The following is a 20,971-nucleotide window of genomic DNA, read 5'->3' as shown; positions in this document are numbered from 1 at the left end:
GTTTAATGAGTAAATTGATAAGATTGAAAGGGTATATTGGTTCGAGTTTTTTGTTGGGTCGTGTTTACTTATGGGATAAGGAAAGGGAGAAAGAAAAAGTAATAAGAGAGACTTGTTGTTGGGTACATTTTATCCAAAGAGTTGACCTTTGAATTCCATTGAGGTAGTTTAGGTTTGATTAATATTTAATACGGAATTAAAATAAAGTCTTTATCTACGTCCGATATTTTGAAATAAATAAAAAAGCCAAGTTGGTGGGTTTAAAGGAGAAAGGGGTGCGTTGAAATTTGAGACTCGAAATCAGAGGTTCGTGATCGACAAACGCCATGGCTTAGTCAAACACAGCCACCTCTCTTCTCCTCTCTTTAATTTCCCTTTATATATATCTTCTCTACAACTCTCATAACCTTCATTCAAATAGAACCCCCTTTGAAGAAAACTAGGTTCTTTCATGGAGGCTGCTGCTCCTGCTTTTGGCCGTCCAAGGCCTGTCGTCAAGCCCGAGAAGCCTGCCGGAGATAGCGACGACGATCGGAATTCTCCCTCTAACCAACCTCTCCTTATCAAGGTATGTCAATTTCAAGTTTTCAACTTTGGAAACGATACATACATGTTTGATCATAGATCTAAAAATTTTGGTTTTTTGAGTTTGAACTTGAATTAATTAATTAATTAATTTGAACTTATCAGAAAGAGAATCAAGGAAAAGAAGAGCATGAAAGTGAAGATAAAACGAGCCACTCATCCAATCAAAAGGATGATTTAAGCTGCACCAAGATTCAGGTTAGCTTGAAATTATGTTTTTCTTATAATTATTATCGAAAAAGAAAGTAATAATTATAAATAAATTTTTATTTAATTTTTCAATTTTCAATAAAGTAAAATTTTGTTTACTATACAGTAAATTCATCATTTCAGAATAGTTAATATTCATAATTTATTATTATTATTATTATTAAAATAAAATAAAACAAAGAAATTTGAAGTTTTTTGTTATGGGGATCTGCCCATTTAATTAACCACGTGGTATGAGATTCCATTCTTCCTATTTACTACATTAATATTAATATTAAAATTATCGTCAATTACAAAACCCTTCGCGAGTCAACAAATTTACCGTACACGGTAATAAATTATAAATTTAGTAATTTTACATAGACACTAGGGACTAAATGGTAATTTCACGAAAAATTTGGTAAATAAATAAAAATGTGGATTTTATGTGTTTGAACAGGAAGAACAATTGGAATCCGCGCGAACAGAGATGGGGGAAGTGAGAGAAGAAAATCAGAGACTAAAGATGAGTTTAGGTCAAATCATGAAGGATTACGAAGCCCTAAAAATGCAATTCCTGGGGATTGTCGGACGGGAAGCGAAGAAATTACCAGAACACGACAAGGAACAACGACAGCGTCCCCACGATGATCAAACAGAGGAAACTGAACTGGTTTCATTGACGCTTGGGAGATATCCAATGGCGGAGAAGAAGAAGGCGGCCGAGGAGAAGAATATCAATGGAGGCGACAAGGAAGCAGTTGTCAAACAGGCTTTATCTCTTGGTTTGAACTGCAAATTCGAGCAGGAATCAACGCCGGCGACTGTTAAAGAAGCTAATTCCCCAAATCGGAGTTTAACTAATAGCATTGATCATGAGACGAAGGAGGATGCTGGCGAGACAAATTGGCCGCCGAGTAAAGGATTGAAGACGATGCGAAGCGTCGACGATGATTCTCTCCCGACGAATCCGCCCAAGCGCGCTCGGGTCTGCGTTAGAGCCCGATGCGAAACCACCACGGTTAGTCATAATTTGGTTAAAGTATTAATTATGTTGGATGATGAAAGTCCCACATCAGCTGTTTTAGTGAACAAATAATACTTTCTCTATTGGATTGAGGCATTTTGGGGAAGTCCAAAGCAAAGTCACGAGAGCTTAGGCTCAAAGTGGACAATATCATACCATTATGGAGAGTCATGTTCGTCTAACATGGTATTAGAGCCATGCCCTAAACTTAGTCGTGCCAATAGATTGGTAAATCGTCAAATGTCGAACAAAGGACTTCAAAAAGAAAAAGGAGTCAAGCCTCCTCGAAGGCACGAAGGCAGTCAAAACATGACTAAGACTCCAAAGGAGTCGAGCCTCGATTAGGGGGAGGCGTGCTTTGTTCGAGGGGAGGTGTTAGATGATGAAAGTCTCGGCTAATTTAGGGAATGATCATGGGTTTATAAACAAAACAAAGAATACTCTCGAATGAGGCATTTTGGAGAAGTCCAAAGTAAAGCCACGAGAGTTTATGCTCAAAATGGACAATATCATTCTGGAGAGTCGTGTTCGTCTAACCAGTTATATTTAAAATTGACAATATCATACCATTTGGGAAGGATCGTTAAGATTGTGATTGTTTTGCAGATGAACGACGGGTGCCAATGGCGGAAATATGGGCAAAAGATAGCGAAAGGAAACCCCTGTCCACGAGCATACTACCGCTGCACAGGCTCGCCGACATGTCCTGTTAGAAAACAGGTCCAGAGATGCGCCGATGACATGTCGATTTTAATAACTACCTATGAAGGTAACCATAACCACCCATTACCAGCCTCTGCCACCGCTATGGCTTCCACCACCTCCGCCGCTGCTTCCATGCTCCTCTCTGGCTCCTCCACCTCCTCTGCTCCAAACACGACGGCGGCGGCCTCCTCCTCCTCCTCCTCATCTAACCACGCCCTAAGCTTTTACTCAAATTCAAAACAGAACTTTTACATACCCAATAACTCCTCGATCATCTCATCCACTTCCCCAACTCACCCAACAATCACTTTGGATCTCACTTCAAATCCTTCTTCGACCTCAAATCCCTCGACCCATTTTGGTAAATTCCCATCCAGTTTCCCCAATTCTCGCTACCCTTTTACCAGTCAACTCGATTTCGGATCTTCCAGAAACAATGTCTTGTCGTGGAATAACGGCGTTCTTAGTTACAACAGAAATAACCACCCCACTACTACACCCACTAATAATATCTATCAAAATTACATCCAACACCAACGAAACACCGCCATGTCACTGCCACATCAGCAACCGCCATTACCCGACACAATCGCCGCCGCCACTAAGGCCATCACAGCCGACCCCAGCTTCCAATCTGCTCTCGCCGCCGCTCTTACATCCATCATCGGCTCTGGGGGCACCAGCGCCGGTACCGTAAAGTCATCGGCAAGAGGCGAACAACCATTGTTTCAGTTGACATCGACAGCGACAACCACGACGAATAAAGGGAATGGATGTGGGACGAGCTTCTTGAGCAATATTACGACATCAGCGACACCAAGTAATTCTCCGCCGACGGGAAATATGGCATTTGTTCCGGCGAGTTCATTGCCGTTTTCGAATCCAAAGAGCGCATCGGCATCTCCCGGTGATCATATTGATCTTACCAATTAATTTGATTAATTGGGTCGTCTTTGCTCGATTTTAGGGTATATTTATATAAATTATTTTGGGTAATGCAAAAGTGTAAATTAATAAACATGGTTAGTGGGGGATTAGCCATAGCATTTGTGAAATTTATTGATAGCTTGTTAAAGATTCGAATTCAGAAAGTCTCTGTAAATGTAAATTCATCCTCATAAATCATAATTTTTTTTTTTAAATTATCGAAGAGAATTTATTAATTAATTTATTTTCATTCATGTTTTCTGAATCTTTAACTGAACGACAACTGAACTTAATTTGTTGATAAAATTATGGTCGTTTTGATTGAGAAGCATGAGAAATATTATTATTATTTAAAAAAATAAACGAGCGCGTGAGGATCACGTGAGGAGATTATGGGCCCAGTTGGGCCTTGCGGAAGTTGGCCCAATAGTAGTGGTGGATAAGATAGAGGCGCTTACGTTGGCCGACACAAGCTGACAATCCACGTTCTGCTCCTGCACTCCACTCCTTAACGGTTCCTTTATTATTTAATTTTTTTATTATTATTTTTTGTTTTTTCAACCAAAAGAATGTTAAACTTATACTTCAAATTTATTTTATAGTTAAGTAATTAATTAATTCATCATTCTTTTTTTTTTAATTACATAATTTATAATTGATATACCGTTTTAAACGGTTCCATTTTTTGCCCGTGGCTAAATGTAACAACCGAACCAATAAAAACTATAATTTGATATGTTTTTTTCTCGACTTTTTTCGATTTTGATGTGCACTCGTATCGATCGTAAATATAATTGATTAGGTGTTCATTTACATCGACTAATTCGAAACATAAAAACTTTAATTTCACTAATCTTCAGTGGTCTCAAACATTCTTTTAATAGTTATGCCTTTTGAACAATGATTATTTCAAATGATATAAAGTGAATACTTTGTGGGTCTTTATTGTTTTTAATTATAGAATATCTCACCAACCAAGACAGCTAAGTTTTGATACCCAATTAGGTTTTTTTTCGTTTTTGCTGTCTTCCAATCTTACACTTACCGATTTTGCCCCACGAGTAGATAATATCTACATTTATTTTTTTTAAAAATAAAGAAAATTAAAATTTAGATCGAACAGTAAAATAAATAGAGTTCGCAGTTCAACTATATTTAATATTTATAATAAATGTATATATATAATTTTAATAAAAGAAATATTGAATTATATTAGATAAATGAAAAATGGTACTTTTGTAGGTGAATGTGAGGGTCCACATAAACTAATATTTTAAATCTTTAAAACTAAATGTAAATGAAAAAGGAAAACTGAGCATTACTCGAATGACCGTACGAGCTCCTTTCAAGCGTGACCCGCATACAAAGTCTCTTCAGCTTCCACGTGCACAACCCGACATCCTCCCGCCATTCTCACGCGCGTCGTGGGTACGATGTCTGTGACCCTTACTACCGTCACCTACTCTCTGTCCTTCAGACGCACTTCTCTCGCGCGTTAACTTCAAACCACCGCGCCATGGACTAAAAACGTAATTTCACAACACTTGGTTCCGAAGTAACTGCACCTAGGGACCCACTCACCACACCCTCCCTTTTTTAAGAAACCCCAACTGTTCTTCTATTTCTCCACCGTCCGATCAAAACCTCTCTCGAAGTGTTCCAATCCAACGGTCCACAATTAGGATCCCATCGTATTATGCTGTACAAGACCGCACTGTAGCGCTTTTGTTATTTGTTTTTTCAGGGCTGGGTAAAATTATTCATTCTTTTCGAACTCACCAATGCCAGTGTGAGAGCAGAGTGAAGAAGCTAATCCAGAGCGGCTAAAGTAAAGTGATCGAGATTTCAAGTTCGTGTTTTCCCTTGTTGGTAAGCTATTTCTCATTCTCGCGCTTCCTTTCATTTCTTGTTCATCCATTTTATATATTATATGTTTTTGAACTGTATTCATTTTGTTTACTTTCTTAGCTACTGTGTAGATCTCTCTCTGTTTTTCCAGCTGCTTCTTACAGCAGTCTGCAGGCTAAGATGATCTTGTTTTTCTGAGGTTTTTTCTTCTTTTCAGGAATGGTAGAATATAGGGTTTTTTGAAGTGGGCACATTGGTGAGGTGGGTAAGTTTCAGATCTGATATCGTTGGCGTGGAACTCCGTTTGCCTTTTGGGTTGTATTTGATTTACTGAAACTGCTGATTTTGTTTGTAGGGTTTCTTTGATTCTTGGGTTTTGTTTATTTTCTACATGGGATTTCTTTGAATGTTTGCCCTTTTGGTTTTGTTTCGCCGTTTGTCATCATCTTTGTGAATTGGGTTTTGTTTGATATGCTCATTTCTGATTGTGATTTGTGGAGTTTTGGTTTTTTTTTGTTCTTTTGGTCTTTTCCCGACAACTCGTTTTGTTTGTGTCCTGTGATGGGTGCTTGGAGTGTTTGGACCCTCTGAGACTTTGGATTTGGGTGCTTTGATCTGTGATATTTCTTTCTGGTCCAGTGAAGTAAAGTGACATTATTGACTAGAATGCTGCTTTAAATTTGGTAGCTCATGGAAGGGGTAATTTTAGTTTAAGGGATGATCTAGTAGAATATCTACTGCATATCAACAGTAGTACCTACTGTTGGATGATGAAAGTCGTCGTCTAATTTAGGGAATGATCATGGATTTATAAACAAAGAATACTCTCTCCATTGGTCTGAGGCCTTTTGGGGAAGCCCAAAGCAAAGCCATGAGAGCTTATGCTCAAAGTGGACAATATCATACCATTGTGGAGAGTCGTGTTCGTCTAACACCTACCAATTATGTTTAGTGGGTAATTGCAATTTTCATATTCAAATGAAACGACTTGAAGTTTTTGAAGTTTCAGATTTTCTAATGACGACTCTATATTGCTATGTTCACTAAGATTCTATGTTTGCAGAGCTTAACCTTTCAGCCATGGGGAAGTCGCCGGGAAAATGGATTAAGACCATATTGTTTGGGAAGAAATCTTCCAAATCCAATCTTTCCAAGGGCAGAGAGGTGATTTTGATTTCATTATTGTACAAATGTTTCCCAGTATAACTTAGGCTTCGAACCGCCAATTTTTTTAACTTTCCTTGATATTCACTTGAGTTAAGGATCAATCTGGTTGTATTTGTTGTGAGCCTATATCTCAATTGTAAAGTATTCGTTTAATCTCTTCCTCATTTCATTAAACGAGTTTTAGCTACATGCTTACTTGAAGCAAACGAGTCGAATTTTCACTGTTTAGCTATGTACTTTCAGTTTTAAGGCTGCAGATTGAACCTCTCATTGTTGATGATATCTTTGGAAATTAGGTTATAATATCTCTCTCTTGATACTGTGTAGAGAAATGGAAACGGGAAAGAAGTATTGGTTTCTACCAAGGCATCAGAGACGACTTCTGTTATCAGTCATCCTGTAGCTTCACATCCAACCCCAAATGCCATTGATGCAAATGAAGGCGTGTTAAAAATTACCGACAATGAGGCCGCTAATGTGTCGCATGAAAGATCAATATCAATCCCAGGAAATCAAGATGCCGAAATTCAAGGATCTGCCTGCCAAGATGCACCATCTGATTCTGAGAGAATCCGTGAAGAGGAGGCTGCAACTAAGGCTCAAGCTGCTTTTCGCGGTTATTTGGTAAGTTAGGAGGTCGTTGAAAACTAAGGTTCAAGCTGCTCTTAGGTGTTATTTGGTAACTTCTTTTGTCAATACTATTTGCTCCATTTAGCCCACCTTTTCATTCTTCTCTCCCAATAATCTTTCGATGCTGGACTCGTGTCCCCTTCACAGTTGTGATTATTGGGACTTGAAATAATCTCTCTTTTTGACTGTCGCAAGAGACTTGATCTTGTATGTTGTCTCGCTTAGTATGTTAGCTCTATTTTCATCTGTTTGGCAGCATTGAGAAATTCTACTGACATAAATTTTGATTGAAGGCTCGCCGAGCATTTCGAGCCCTCAAAGGTATCATTAGGCTGCAGGCACTTATTCGTGGTCATTTGGTAAGGAGACAAGCTGTTGCTACTCTATGTTGTTTGCTCGGAATTGTCAAGTTTCAGGCTATTGCTCGGGGAAGAAGAGTAAGGCTTTCTGATGTAGGGTTTGAAGTGCAAAACAAATGTAGATTAGTGCAGCCACAGGTAATTCAGAAAAGCACACTCTTGTTGCTATCAACATTTCATTTTGTGTACAGTTCAACGAAATTATCTCGTATGGCTTCTGCAAAGCACACTGTTGTTTAAATGTTGTGAATGTCAGAATTGATACTCAGAAAAGTAGGTGACAGATTTTTTTTTTCCGACATCAGGATCAACCCTTAGTGGATCCTGCTGGAGTAAGTCTCTCTACACGAATGGCGAAACTTTCTGCAAATGCTTTCACTATGAAGGTAAGTTTACCATCACATCGTTTTCCCGACTCTTCATGTTCTACTTCTCTGTACCGAAATTGCCACTTGTTTATGTTAATATATACTTCATATGATTTTATTTGTGATTTGTTCTTGTAGCTTGCTTCATCTACAACTGCAAAGCCTATGCAACTCTATTTTGATAATGGAGATGAAAATTCAGTCATGAAATGGTTAGAACGCTGGTCAAATTCTAGATTTTGGAAACCGATTCCTCACGTAAAAAAAGCTCCAGAGACGAAATCTCAAAGAAGGCTGAGCACTGGTCAAACTGGAGAGGCACATACTGTTAGATCAAAACGCACAAGGAGAGTTCCTACTGTAAACAACGACGGTGCTACTGTCCAATCATCTACTGAATTTGAGAAACCGAAACGTAATTTTAGGAAACCCTCGAGTCATTCAGCTGCAGAGCAGGTTCAGGAGAATCCTCAAATGGAGCTTGAAAAGGTCAAACGGGGTCTGAGAAAGGTCCATAACCCTGTCCTTGATAATCCTGCCGAAAAAGAAGTAGGTGATGAGAAGCACAAGGACAGTTTGGACAAGGCTTCTAATGGTCTAGGCCGTGACGTTTTGGCAAGAGGTACTAGTAATTCTTCTGAGAAGATGAAAAAGGAGGCAATCTCAACGATACCCGTCCAGCCTGACTTGGAAACAACTCCTGAGCCATTACCTGAGCCATTACCGATAGAATCGATACTTAATGTACCTAATGGTGTTCCAGTTGAAGATTCACAGCAGCCTTTGATTGAGAGTAGTGACAAAGATAAGAACATTGCTGGAGATGAGGCTGCTGAGGAGACTAAGCCTTTGGCAGAGAGCTACCATAAAGATGAACTCAATCCATTATCAAATGGAGAATTGAACCACAAGGACGATTATACTAACAACGAGAACCCGAAATCTGGCAGGAAAGCCTCGACTCCAGCCAAGCAAGAGCGAGTGGAGAATGGGTTGCAGCACAGCCCGACCGTACCTAGCTACATGGCAGCAACTGAATCTGCCAAGGCAAAACTGAGAGCACAAGGATCACCAAGATTTAGACAGGATAATGAAAGAAATAACCTCAACCGACGACATTCTTTACCGTCGCCAATGAATGCTAAAATTAGCTCACAGTCACCCCGAACACAAAGACTTGTTCATTCAGGTGGAAAAGGAGGAAATAAAAATGACAAGGCGCTTCTCGGATCAAGAGATGAAAATGGTAAGCATTCTGTTCAATATACATATTACTTTTACTCACAGCATGTCGCATCATGATCCTTCATAGCGAGTTTGTACCCAAATTTGGATACAACTTTTGTCATTCATGCTGAACAGATACTCATCATCATTAGAATCAATATCTTTCGATATTTTATGCAGGAAAGGTAATTCAAGCCGACTGGAGAAGGTAAAAAAAAAAAAGGGTTTTCAGATGTCAACAGCTATAGAGGGGTAAATTTCATCCGAAGGCTTTTTTGATTCATACATTAGTGAAATGGCATCACCTATTCAGCGACTGGGTCCATCTTCTTCTCAAGGGAGGGGGCTGCTGATGCCAATATATGGTGTTGTCTGATTGTTCTGTCATCTTGGTTGTTTGAGTGCATGTACATCATAGGTTTTAAGTTCTTCCCTCCCCCCAAGTTTTTTGGTGCTGCAAAACACATTATTTAAGGGTACAATGTTGTAATACAGGTTGTTTATACTGTATCTGCTTGTGATTATCATGTTCAATGACACTCCTTAGTTATGTTGGTCTGATGGATATTATTAGTATGTGAATGTGCAAATGTTTATTGCCTTAAAATGTTTGCCATGGAAACTGCAAAATCACCAGCCACTTCCACACAACATCTAAGATTTTTCTTGAGCATCCTTTTTCTAGAATCAAAATTTGTGAGATCCCCGGTTGATTAGAAAGAGGAAGAGTGCCAGCGTTTCGCTTGCCTTAAAGGGGGTCGATTGTGATATGGAGAGGAAAACACATGTGGAAACCTCTTCCTAATAGAGGCATTTTAAAACCTTGAGGGGAAGTTTATAAGAGACAAAACATTCATGTGGAAACCTCTCCCTAATAGAGGCTCTTTAAAACCTTGAGGGGAAGCTTATAAGAAAAAACTCAGGACAATGTTGTTACCCGGTGGGTCCATTAGACTCACTCAGGACAATACTGTTATTAGTGGGTCTAAACTCAGGACAATATTGTTATCGGTGGGTCCATTAGACGCACTCACGACAATACTGTTACCGGTGGGTCCATTAGACGCACTGTTACCGGTGGGTCCATTAGATGCACTCAGGACAATACTGTTACCGGTGGGTCCATATTGTTACCGGTGGGTCCATTAGACGCACTCAGGACAATACTATTACCAGTGGGTCCATATTGTTACTGGTGGGTCCATTAGACGCACTCAGAATAATACTATTACCGGTGGGTCCATTAGACGCATTCAGGACAATACTGTTATAGTTGGGTCTATGGTCCATTAAATGCTTTTTAAAACCTTGAAGGGAAGCTTATAGACGCGTTTGGAAGCTTATAAGAGAAAACTCAGGATAATATTGTTACGGGTGGGTTTAGACCATCTTTGTAAGATTCTTCCTCCATCCTAATTTGAGCTAATTTCAGGTTGAAATTATCATCAAATATAATATATTTTTAAGAGTATAAAGATTAAAATGGGATGTTGTTTAGATTTTTTATATTTTATAGATTAGTGAATCAATGACATAATATTGTTTTTTTTTAAAAAAGAAAAAGAAAAAGATCATATATTCTTTTTTATTTTTAATTTTTAAAGAGAGAAATAAAGAAAATAAAGAGAAAAGAGAGAAATTCCTGTGGGAGAATTTTCGTTCTGGGTTACGTAAAGGAAAAGGAATAGGCTGCTGGCGCATAACAATCTTTGTCGCTGCCCAATCCCGTTGATTCTATGTGAATTTCGGCTTCAGCCGCCGAGAAAGTTCCGTATGGAAATGTATGCATTTTGCTGCTGGCGGTAGTGGGCACTGTGGGCGGATGAGCTTTTCCTTTTGGCCAACAATTGTCCATTCAAGACAATTATAATCCATCTACTTTCCTTCTTCCTGCTATAGAAATTGAAATCTTCCGGTTTTCATATCAATGGCGGATACACCTATTCGGGTCGCGACCTTCTGGACCCAAGCAAATGCTCTGCTTCGGAAAAACTTAACCTACCAGGTCTTCTCCTTTCTTCTCTTTACTGGTTCTGTTTAATTTACCGCTTTTAAGAAATCCTTCCTCTTTTGAATTCTTTTGGATAATATGATCGGTTCAGTCCACGGAATCTGTTGGTTTTCTTTTGCATTTTATCGCTTTCAATTTTCTCTTATCCATAGCTTGTATGCATTTTGAAATCGACTTGTAAAATAGTATTAATCCTCAAATTATATTTATATATTTTTGGGTGATTTTCAGTAGGACTTTTTAATTCATATCATTAGTCGTGAGATCTTATTGGAGAGTAGTACGAAACATTCTTTATAAAGAGTGGAAACCTCTCTCTTAATTGTGATACGTAACGAACCAAAACAGACAATATCTACTGGCGGTGGGCTTGAACGGTTACAAATGGTATCAGAGCCAAACACCCCTCACTGTGCCAGTGAGGACACTGACCTCCAAGAGGGTGGATTGTGAGATCTCACGTCAGTTAGAGAGGGGAACGAAGCATTCCTTACAAGGGTGTGGAAACCTCTCCCTAATAAATGCGTTTTAAAATTGTGAGGTTGACGACGATATGTAACGGACCAAAACGAACAATATATGCTAGCGGTGAGCTTGGACTGATACATTAGTTTTCGAATTAGATTTAATATGTGAAGATGTTTTGAATAAATAGTTCTCTCGAGAAAAAAAAGGATATTCTTTTTCCATAAAAAAATCAACATCCATGCTAACGTGAGCACTGTTCAGCTAGTAGATAGACTCTAAATATTTTATGATAATGGTCAATCCTTTCGTCACCAGTTCCACATCTATTTGTACCTATAATATTATAATCATTTCAATCAAGCACTATTGCACTATTACAACTCTGAAGTGACAAGAGACAAGAAATGATATCCCATTTGTCTGATATGGTCAAACTTTGCTTCACTTTTCACTCAGAAACGAAATTTGAGGACAAATATTCGTCTTATTTCCTTCCCATTCATCCTCTGTTTATTGCTCGTTCTACTGCAAAAAATAGTCAACAACGAATTGGATAAGCCGAAGAACAAGTGTGGTTGTGCTTGTGTTGATACAAATGGAGATGGTAAATGTGAGAAAGTTTGTGGGTTAGAGTACTCAACGTTGATACAAGCAGCAAGCTGCCCCATTCCAAGTCCTCCAAAATGGCCTCCCATTTTGCAAATGCCTGCTCCTGATTTCCGTGCTGTGAGAACAGATTTTTTTCCACATAAAGACTTGCCAAATGAATCATGCAGGGAGTCAATGTCATGTCCTGTTACTATGCTTTTCACTGGAAATAATCGCTCATTTGGAAATAGTATGAACTCCTCTCTTTCTCTTAAGTATATATTTACTGAGATGTTGAAGTTATCGTCGTGATGTCTGCTTCACTTGATAGTCAATTGTTACTGGTAATGATGTTATTTTGTGCATGTGGGTAGTTTTGGCTGGAAGTATGGTCCCTAGTTCTTTGACTTGGAATTCTTCTGATGTTCTGTATGGTGCATCTCTTAACGTTTTGGTAAGTCATCTTCTCCATCAACTGCTCTCTCTTTCCTGGTCTATATTTTAAATGTTCTTGCATTTTCATCTCCTAATTACATTGTTTATTCAATATTTGACGCAGCCATATATTCACTTTCATTGTAATTATGTGGTCTAAATGTTTTTAGGGATCAGAATCGAGGCCTACAACAAACAATTTTCTTGATCCTGCTTTCATTTCAAACCTTCCTTTATATTATATGCAACGTCAGTGTGCAGCAGGCTCGACATTGTTAATTCCCGTTTCAATATTCTCTCTTTCAAAGACACAAGGTAGAATGCCACAGACTGCCTATTCTCTACGAACTTTTTAGCTTTCACTATGTAAGGTTAACATTTATGTTCGTGGAGCAGCATGAGTATGCATATGATTGAGTCATATAATTATGAGAATTTGATAAGCAATAGCTATATTTAATGTAGTTATCATCGCTATCTTGCAAGGCTATATGGAGTATGAGAGGAATATTTTTAGAAACTTTGTCAACATCTGATCTGCTTCCAATTTATGTGATATGTTATAAGATTATATGTCAGTAGTCTCAACTAATTGTCGTGTGTGATATATATATACGGCTTATTTATCATCTGCATCTGAAAATCATATAACCTTCAACTCCTATGATGAAAAACTATTATCTACGTTAGACGCTTTTATTAATTGATTCATAAGGTTACAGATTAAATGAAAAATTCTTTGATCTTTTTTTTTCTTTTTTGTAATTATCGAGTCATTGCAGATTGTATTCATTTTGCTCCTTGGCAGTTTAAAATTTTGTCCCAGGAGACGTTCTTATATTTTCTTGGCGTCCTTTGCTATTGAATCCAGATATTACATGTGTTCAAGGTCTACCATTGTGGCGCAATAGTTCTTCAGAGGTGAATGATGAGATATACAAAGGTTACCAAAACGGGAATTCAGAGGGGAAAATCAATGAGATTCTTTCAGGTTTCGTTTTTTGCTAAGATTCTTCAGGTTTATTAGACTTCAATCTTGATTTCAACAGTTCTCATTGCAAGCACTCACCACTTTCTCTTCCACAGGTTTTGATTTCTTAAATTCAGATCGGAACAATTTTAATGTGACTATATGGTATAATTCATCTTATAAGAGTGATATTGGCCGTTCTTCTAATGTTTTGTTGCGGGTTCCACGCCTTGTTAATCTGGTACAGATGAACATATGAAATGCAGAACTATCCCTCCCCTATACTCACAGAATAAAAAGACCTCTTTTGGTCCATTCCTGATTTGCGACATTTTAGTTTATTTGCACCGAAGGAAAAAACGAACATGTATGCATTGTTATAACTTTGGCGATCTTTCTACAAGAAATAATGAAATAATATACAACATATCTAAAAAAAGGTGTTGATGCTAGTTCATACATGGTGTGAATTCATTATACACAATGTTCAATTTTTATTCAGTCCAGTATTGTAGGCCTCTAAACCTTACAAAATTAAAAGGCCATCATAACTGTGAACTACGAAACTGTGTTTATGGGTGATGTTAGCCTGTTTTAGCGGCAGTTCAAATTTGAATAAGAAATACAGAAGACGTTGTCTGTGATTGCATCTTTAGTTTTTTTTTTTTTTTTCATATCTCATTAGTCATTACCTTACTACTGTCCTTATATTGAAAGCTGACACGTGCATTCCTCTCGTTATGTTCACAGGTATCCAATGGCTACCTTAAATCTTTGTTTGGAGCGGGCACAGAGATGCCCTTCGAGTTTGTCAAAGAAATGCCAAAACCTGCAACAAAGATCAAACTGGATTTCTCTTCTCTGCTTGGTGCACTCTTCTTTACGTGGGTCATCCTTCAGCTTTTTCCTGTAAGTATAAAAACGTTTGGTGCATTGTTTGACTGCTCAGAAACACCAAGGCTAACTTCACAAGTAATGAAGAGTTATCTATCACAGAAGTCTGTCTAGTTGTAGGAAACTTGAAAAGATATGATAAGTTCAGTAACTAATATCTCTGTAGAAGAAAAGTTTTAACATATTTTGAGAATATATGACCCTTTTGAGTCGACATCGTAATAATGGCTGCATTTTTCATACTGCATATACTGATATCCTTGGTTCAATATTGTAGGGTGTTGTAACTTGCAATGAAAGTTCTTCATTTCTTCATTTAACTTCTTAACATTTCATTTCTATCCTTCCATGTTAGGTTATCTTGACATCGTTGGTATATGAGAAGCAACAGAAACTGAGAATCATGATGAAAATGCATGGGCTTGGTGATGGTCCTTATTGGATGATTTCATACGCTTATTTTCTCACAGTTTCTGCAGTATACATGTTTTGTTTTGTGATGTTTGGTTCAGTGATAGGTAACATAAATTTTAACACTCTTAACTTGTACATTCATACCTTGTTCAAGGTTTTAATAATTTCTACTTCCTTGCAGGGCTAAAATTTTTCACAATGAATGACTACAGCATCCAGTTTGTGTTTTATCTCTTATTTATAAATTTGCAAGTCTCCCTAGCCTTTCTAGTTGCTGCCATGTTTTCAACTGTCAAAACTGCTGAAGGTTTGGTTTTATTTAATTCAACAGGATTTAGTATCAACTTAACACTAAGCTGACATGTGAATATTTCATTTTGCAGTGTCGACATATATATGTGTCTTCGGAACAGGGCTCTTAGGTGGATTTCTCTTCCAATTTTTTGTTGAAGATCCATCATTCCCACGTTAGTAAACATCTCCAAGTTAGTTTTCATTCGGACTGATTTTAGATTGTTTTTGAGAGGTTTCAAGCATTTAAAGTCAACACTCAAACTTCTTTTAAAATCTTCCATTAGTATTTAGATTGTCTAGATAGAGAGCTCAGAGAATAGAACTTCATAAGTACTTTGCATTTATATATCAGCTTAAAAAACTTACACTGGGACTTTGGATGCTTGGAACCTTTCTGAATAGCGACTATTACAAACATTAAGACATTCCAAATATCTAGAAGTTTATCTTCATCTAATTGCTTGATGTTGGCAAAGCCCTTCCCTCTTCTGTTTGAAGTTTAAACTTTTCCATGTAATGTTTGCTTCTGATATGCATTCCTTGTGCTCTGTAGGAGGATGGATCATAGTTATGGAGTTATACCCTGGATTTTTGCTATATCGTGGGTTGTATGAGTTTGCATTTTATTCTTTCACTGGGAATCTAATGGGAACTTACGGGATGCGGTGGAAAGATTTGACTGATAGTATTAATGGAATGAGAGAAGTCTTGATCATTATGCTTGTTGAGTGGATAGTGGTGCTTCTAGTTGCATTCTGGATCGATCGAGGTTTATCGACAGGAAGTTGGAAGCATCCTTTATTTTTCCTTCAAAGACGTGACAAGAAACCTCCATCTCAGAATCCTGGTTTAGAAAGGCAAGGATCAGAAGTCTTGGTTCAGATTGATCAACCTGATGTCAAAGAAGAGGTAAGTTTTTCTTGATCCTTATATCTGTTTTACCATTACATCTATTGAGAACTCACGTATGAATGCTTCTGAAGAGCTTCATGATCTATTCTTCATTTTTTTGCTTCTCATCAAGTATTTCTTCCTCATGATTTAAGAGGGATTCCGTAGTGGAATATTGTAAACTGGCTTTGTTGAACTGTCCTTTGAATGCATTTTGTCATGTTGCAACTGTTTAGCTGCCTGTTTAATGAGTAGTAGCCTTTTTGTAAAGTGAAATTTACGGATTTTTTTTTTTTGTTGATAGAGAAAGCTGAATCATTACCACTTGAATTGTGACTTTTGTGATTTTATATTTTTCCTTCCAGAGGGATAAGGTTGAAAAGTTGCTAAAGGAAGGAGATCCAAGTCATGTCATCATTTGTGACCATCTCAAAAAGGTGTATCGAGGAAAGGATGGGAACCCTGAGAAGTTTGCAGTTAGGGGACTATCTCTTGCTTTGCTTCGAGGAGAATGCTTTGGAATGCTAGGTCCTAATGGTGCAGGAAAGACCTCCTTTATCAGTATGGTGAGCTGAAATCTCTCCTTCAATAGTGGTTGTCGTTTGTCTCCCTTCTTTCCTTGGATTTCTATGTTTTTAAATGTCTTTCTGATTGTCAACGAATCCCACCACATATCTGGTGTGGACGTAGATGTTCCTGTTTTTCTTGTATTACTCACACGAGGATCCGTTTTCAGATGATTGGTCTTATAAAACCCACCGCTGGAACAGCCTTTGTCGAAGGTCTGGACATTAGGACCGAGATGGATGGCATATATGCAAGCATGGGTGTTTGTCCACAGCATGAGTAAGCTTATTTATGGCTGGACTTACTTTATGCTGACCCTTAACTTGAGCTTCCTTATGTTTTTATTTTTGCGGACCATGTAGCCTGCTATGGGAAACCTTGACAGGAAGGGAGCACCTACTCTTTTATGGCAGACTGAAGAATTTAAAAGATTCTGCTTTAATACAAGTAAGCATAATATTCAACTGAAATCATCATGCGAGTTCATGGTATAGATCCAATATCTTCATATTGCACCAACTCTTAGAAAGTGACGCATGCAAAGAATGAAACAGTTCTTTTTTGTAACAACAATGGAAAATGCATTAGATAAAGAAATTTTGTGTCGTCCTCATTGCTTTTTAATTGCTTCAGGCAGTGGAAGAATCTCTCAAGGGGGTCAACCTCTTCCATGGAGGAGTAGCGGATAAACAAGCTGGGGAGTACAGTGGAGGTATGAAGAGGAGGCTTAGTGTTGCTATTTCACTGATTGGAGATCCTAAAGTAATGTATCGATCTGTTTCATTCTAATATGACAAGGCCCTTTCTATATCTGAAAACACCATTAAAAACTTTGCGAAGGTTGTTTATATGGATGAGCCAAGCACCGGCCTAGATCCAGCTTCAAGAAAAAGTTTATGGAATCTCGTGAAGCGTGCGAAGCAAGATCGAGCAATCATCCTTACTAGTATGTTTCCTTCGTTTCCCTAGTCTCATTTTGCATTTAATCACTTGACCCAAAATTTAATCTCCGAACTTTGAGGTTTATGTAGATTTGATCCTTAAACTTTCAAAGTTACAAATTTAGTCCCTAAACTTTTATTTTTCTTAAAATTCATTAATCGTTAAAATTTAGAAACACGGTTTTTAAGATTTAAGAATGGAAAAGACACAAACCTAAAAGTTTAAGACTAAACTTATAATTTGACCTCGTAGAAATACTAAGATTTTTCTGGGCCGCATGGACTAATTTTGTTTCACTTCTCCAGGTTTAGTTATCATTTGTTCATTTACATCATTGGAACTATGGCAGATTTTGTATTGATAGTGGTTCATTATTCCGTTGTCTCTTTCTGATTCTATTGAATATTGAACAAACTTGCTTGTATCATCAGCGCATTCTATGGAAGAGGCGGAAGTCTTGTGCGATCGTATTGGAATTTTTGCAGATGGAAGCCTTCAGTGTATTGGAAATCCAAAAGAGGTAACTTAATCTCTGAGCGGTCGATATTGTAACTTTGGCATTAAACCTTTTTACCTGTTCTTCTTTTCCTCAATATATTTGGTAGAACTCAAGTGGGATTTTGACGGTATCGGGGAACAAGTACAAGAACAAGAAAAAAAAGAAAAAAAATCAAAATCTACCATTCTCCTCTCATTAACCCGACAGATCCCTTCTAGTTTGATTTCCCTGAGTAACTTCCTAGATTCCCTCTAGCTTCCAACTTCCTTCCAAATATATTATTCCTTTCTTGCACCCTCTTCCCGTTTCTTTCACATTTGCTTTTCCATCCGATTTGCAGTCAACTTTGGAGAAGGAAAAAAGAATGCTTTTCTTATAAACAAAGAAAAAAACACATACACACACACGCGCGCGCGTGGGAGGATGTACGTTTTCGACCACTTTGTTGGATCGTTTAGGGTAGCTACAAACCATTTTAGTGCCTCAGTCCATCCAAGAGAGTGTTCATGAAAAAGCATTTTCTGTATCTTGATTACATGCAACCAAGTTTTTGCTTTTTTTACCCTCTGCTGTGAATCTCTGTAACATGCATTGCATTAGGATCCTTTTGGGACTATATATGTAATTTATCAAATTGGCAATCTTTGGACAGCTTAAAGCCAGATATGGTGGGGCTTATGTATTGACGATGACAACATCTCCTGCTCATGAGGGAGATGTTGAGAACATGGTGAAGCGTTTGGCCCCTGGAGCTAGCAAGATATACCGCTTATCTGGAACCCAAAAATTTGAGCTTCCAAAACACCAGGTTCGGATTGCAGATGTGTTCCAAGCAGTGGAAAATGCCAAAAGCAGGTTTGCGGTATTGGCTTGGGGTTTGGCTGACTCCACTTTAGAGGATGTCTTTATCAAAGTTGCTAATGGCACCGAGTCATCAGATACGCTTTCTTGATTTCTTGTTGCTTTCTCTTCTTCAAATTAAAAGAATAGAGCTTGAATTTGTACACAAACCGAATCATTTAATTGAATCTAATACACTATTTTGATTATTTGAATTGTTGTACCTGAAATATTTATTTGAAGATTGTTAGTATATGATGGTTTTCTGACTAAAGCAGCTAGCACTAACTCCAAGTACAACCAAAAAAGTCCAACTTTTAAGATCTTTTAAAGCCGATTGCAGCAATTAGAGTTCTATGTATCATGTTGGCTGGTGCACCTAAAAGTTAGGTAAACACTTGACTTTTTATGGCTTTCATTCCTATCTGTGTTTGAATCGCTCTGTTTGTCTCTCTTTTGACAGAAAAATTAGGAAAAGAACAGTTTTTTAAAGAGAAAAAGACCACCAGACTTTGTTAGCAGACCTTACTGTAGAACATCTTTCAGAGTTCTCCAGAACAGTTGAGAATCATACCAAAGAAACAGAAGAAAAGGGTAATCTTGGTGTCAAGAATGGTTGAGAATCATTACAGAAAAACAGAAAAAGAAACAAGAAACAGAGATAAGCAATTGATCAGAAATGTGGGTTTCATTCATAAACCTTCCAAGGCATGTTTGAAAGAAGGAATCAACCAAAAAGGGGGGAAAACCCAATAAAGAACAGTAAATATATTACAGAACGGCCAAGACTATCAGAACCAAAACAGAGCTTCATTCCTCTTCCAATGGCATCTGAAACCGACACAAGGGGCAGCGGTTGCTGAGTTGCAGCCATTTGTGAATACAATTTCGATGGTAAATATGTAAACAAGGCATTCGAAGTGCATCAATTTCAGACCCAACTGAAACGATATCATCCAAACAAATCACACAATCACTCAAAACCCCATTCATTTCAACTCTCTCCATTTCCTGAATCGAAGCTCTACTCGCCCGGCGCGACCCAGTTCCCATAATGGTGTCCGACCCATAACCCGAATCCTCCATGGCCTCCTCAGGCAGCACCAGCTCGACGACCATGGGAATGGTGCGGGAGAGAGCGTTAGTGGGTTCGGTTGCAATTCCGCGGGCGCTAATGGAAATCTGCTGAATGAAAAAGGGTTGAAGATGGTAAGGCACATTGGTTTCGGATAGCATAGTGGAAATTGCGGACCAAGAGAAGGAATCTTGAGTTAAAACGTCACATCTTTGCCTGAAATTCTTGTAACGAAGAGTGCTGATGATTTGGTCGCCTTGAGTTGCATAAGAGGAGACATAGAAATCGATGAAGAACTCGGGGAATTCAGAAGAAGAAGAAGAAAAAGAACAGTGAGTTTCAGATAAGTCTTGGGGCTGCCAAACCTCGCAGTGGAGGCCGGAGACGGCGGCGGCGGCGGCGACGGTGGACATTGATTTTTTTCTGTTAATTGGAGAAATTTTGATGAAGATATAAAAAAAGGAAGGAATTTTAAATTGGGGTTTTGGGATTGGAAGGAATCGAGAGATGGAGTAATAGGGAAGTAATGGCGTGGCTTTGAAGCTAAGAAAGAGTAAGGCTTCCCATTTCTTTTACTTGAATTTTTTTTTTTCTTCTTTATTATATATATATATATATATATATATAATATGTTTGGTTTAGTTTAACTAACTTATTTTTCTTAATAAATAAATAAATATTTTAACTAACTTATTGGATTTGGTGTTGGTGTAGTTCCATTGTTTTAATTATAACATAACATCTCTTTAATTATAATTAACACAATAATTAAAGCTAAATTGAAACCAAAACTTTAACTATAAAAACTAAATTATTAACTTAACAATCTTAAAAATGATTTATGATTATCATTTGCTTCTCTCTGTCCGTGATTGGTCAATGAACAAAGACAATAAAAACCAAAACTTTGGTTGGTTGGGTTGTCTGCAACATAAGAAATGATGCTGCCAATGATATGTTTAAGGTTTGATTGCCAAAGCATAAATGTCTGGAAAAAATGGCAACTTTTAAAGCAACTCTCTTAATCACTGTTTGCTACTCATTATTTCCA

At 37.8% G+C, this 20,971-nt stretch overlaps 4 protein-coding genes across 8 annotated transcripts; 3 read left to right on the top strand and 1 right to left on the bottom strand.

Moving 5' to 3' along the window:
* The first annotated feature begins 388 nt into the window (after window positions 1–388).
* Window positions 389–3,611, top strand: LOC111783417 (probable WRKY transcription factor 72). 2 transcript variants are annotated; one of them, XM_023664340.1, is made up of 4 exons: window positions 389–568; window positions 691–783; window positions 1,235–1,795; window positions 2,408–3,611. In XM_023664340.1, exons 1-4 carry the CDS (start codon window positions 452–454, stop codon window positions 3,437–3,439), a joined length of 1,803 nt encoding a protein of 600 aa, XP_023520108.1. In that variant the 5' UTR covers window positions 389–451; the 3' UTR covers window positions 3,440–3,611. The 2 variants fall into 2 exon arrangements, with proteins under 2 accessions (XP_023520108.1, XP_023520109.1); XM_023664341.1 differs by lacking the exon at window positions 691–783.
* A 1,579-nt stretch (window positions 3,612–5,190) lies between these two features.
* On the top strand, window positions 5,191–9,633 carry LOC111782899 (protein IQ-DOMAIN 31). Of its 3 annotated transcripts, none has more exons than XM_023663737.1 (8): window positions 5,191–5,302; window positions 5,499–5,542; window positions 6,345–6,445; window positions 6,776–7,072; window positions 7,372–7,575; window positions 7,743–7,823; window positions 7,944–9,051; window positions 9,213–9,633. In XM_023663737.1, exons 3-8 carry the CDS (start codon window positions 6,362–6,364, stop codon window positions 9,242–9,244), a joined length of 1,806 nt encoding a protein of 601 aa, XP_023519505.1. In that variant the 5' UTR covers window positions 5,191–5,302; window positions 5,499–5,542; window positions 6,345–6,361; the 3' UTR covers window positions 9,245–9,633. The 3 variants fall into 3 exon arrangements, with proteins under 3 accessions (XP_023519505.1, XP_023519504.1, XP_023519506.1); XM_023663736.1 differs by having other exon boundaries at window positions 5,499–5,546; XM_023663738.1 differs by lacking the exon at window positions 5,499–5,542.
* A 1,020-nt stretch (window positions 9,634–10,653) lies between these two features.
* LOC111783132 (ABC transporter A family member 7-like) lies at window positions 10,654–19,235 on the top strand. Of its 2 annotated transcripts, XM_023664027.1 has the most exons (18): window positions 10,654–11,037; window positions 11,968–12,349; window positions 12,474–12,553; window positions 12,705–12,849; window positions 13,406–13,525; window positions 13,621–13,745; window positions 14,255–14,413; window positions 14,754–14,916; window positions 14,994–15,119; window positions 15,196–15,279; window positions 15,660–16,015; window positions 16,363–16,563; window positions 16,734–16,843; window positions 16,927–17,011; window positions 17,198–17,326; window positions 17,405–17,510; window positions 17,938–18,026; window positions 18,658–19,235. In XM_023664027.1, the coding sequence occupies exons 1-18, from the start codon at window positions 10,960–10,962 to the stop codon at window positions 18,955–18,957; spliced, it is 2,838 nt and encodes a 945-aa protein (XP_023519795.1). In that variant the 5' UTR covers window positions 10,654–10,959; the 3' UTR covers window positions 18,958–19,235. The 2 variants fall into 2 exon arrangements, 1 of the variants encoding a protein (XP_023519795.1); XR_002813292.1 differs by lacking the exon at window positions 18,658–19,235 and having other exon boundaries at window positions 17,198–17,276.
* Window positions 19,236–19,514: 279 nt separating this feature from the next.
* LOC111783137 (RING-H2 finger protein ATL77-like) lies at window positions 19,515–20,473 on the bottom strand. Its single transcript, XM_023664035.1, has one exon. The coding sequence runs from the start codon at window positions 20,331–20,333 to the stop codon at window positions 19,656–19,658; it is 678 nt and encodes a 225-aa protein (XP_023519803.1). The 5' UTR covers window positions 20,334–20,473; the 3' UTR covers window positions 19,515–19,655.
* Between the last annotated feature and the right edge of the window lie 498 nt (window positions 20,474–20,971).

The sequence above is a fragment of the Cucurbita pepo genome, chromosome LG20, assembly GCF_002806865.2.
Source record: "Cucurbita pepo subsp. pepo cultivar mu-cu-16 chromosome LG20, ASM280686v2, whole genome shotgun sequence".
Taxonomy (NCBI): domain Eukaryota; kingdom Viridiplantae; phylum Streptophyta; class Magnoliopsida; order Cucurbitales; family Cucurbitaceae; genus Cucurbita; species Cucurbita pepo.
Note: the sequence above shows the minus strand (reverse complement) of the source record. Positions and strands in the feature narration are given on the sequence as shown.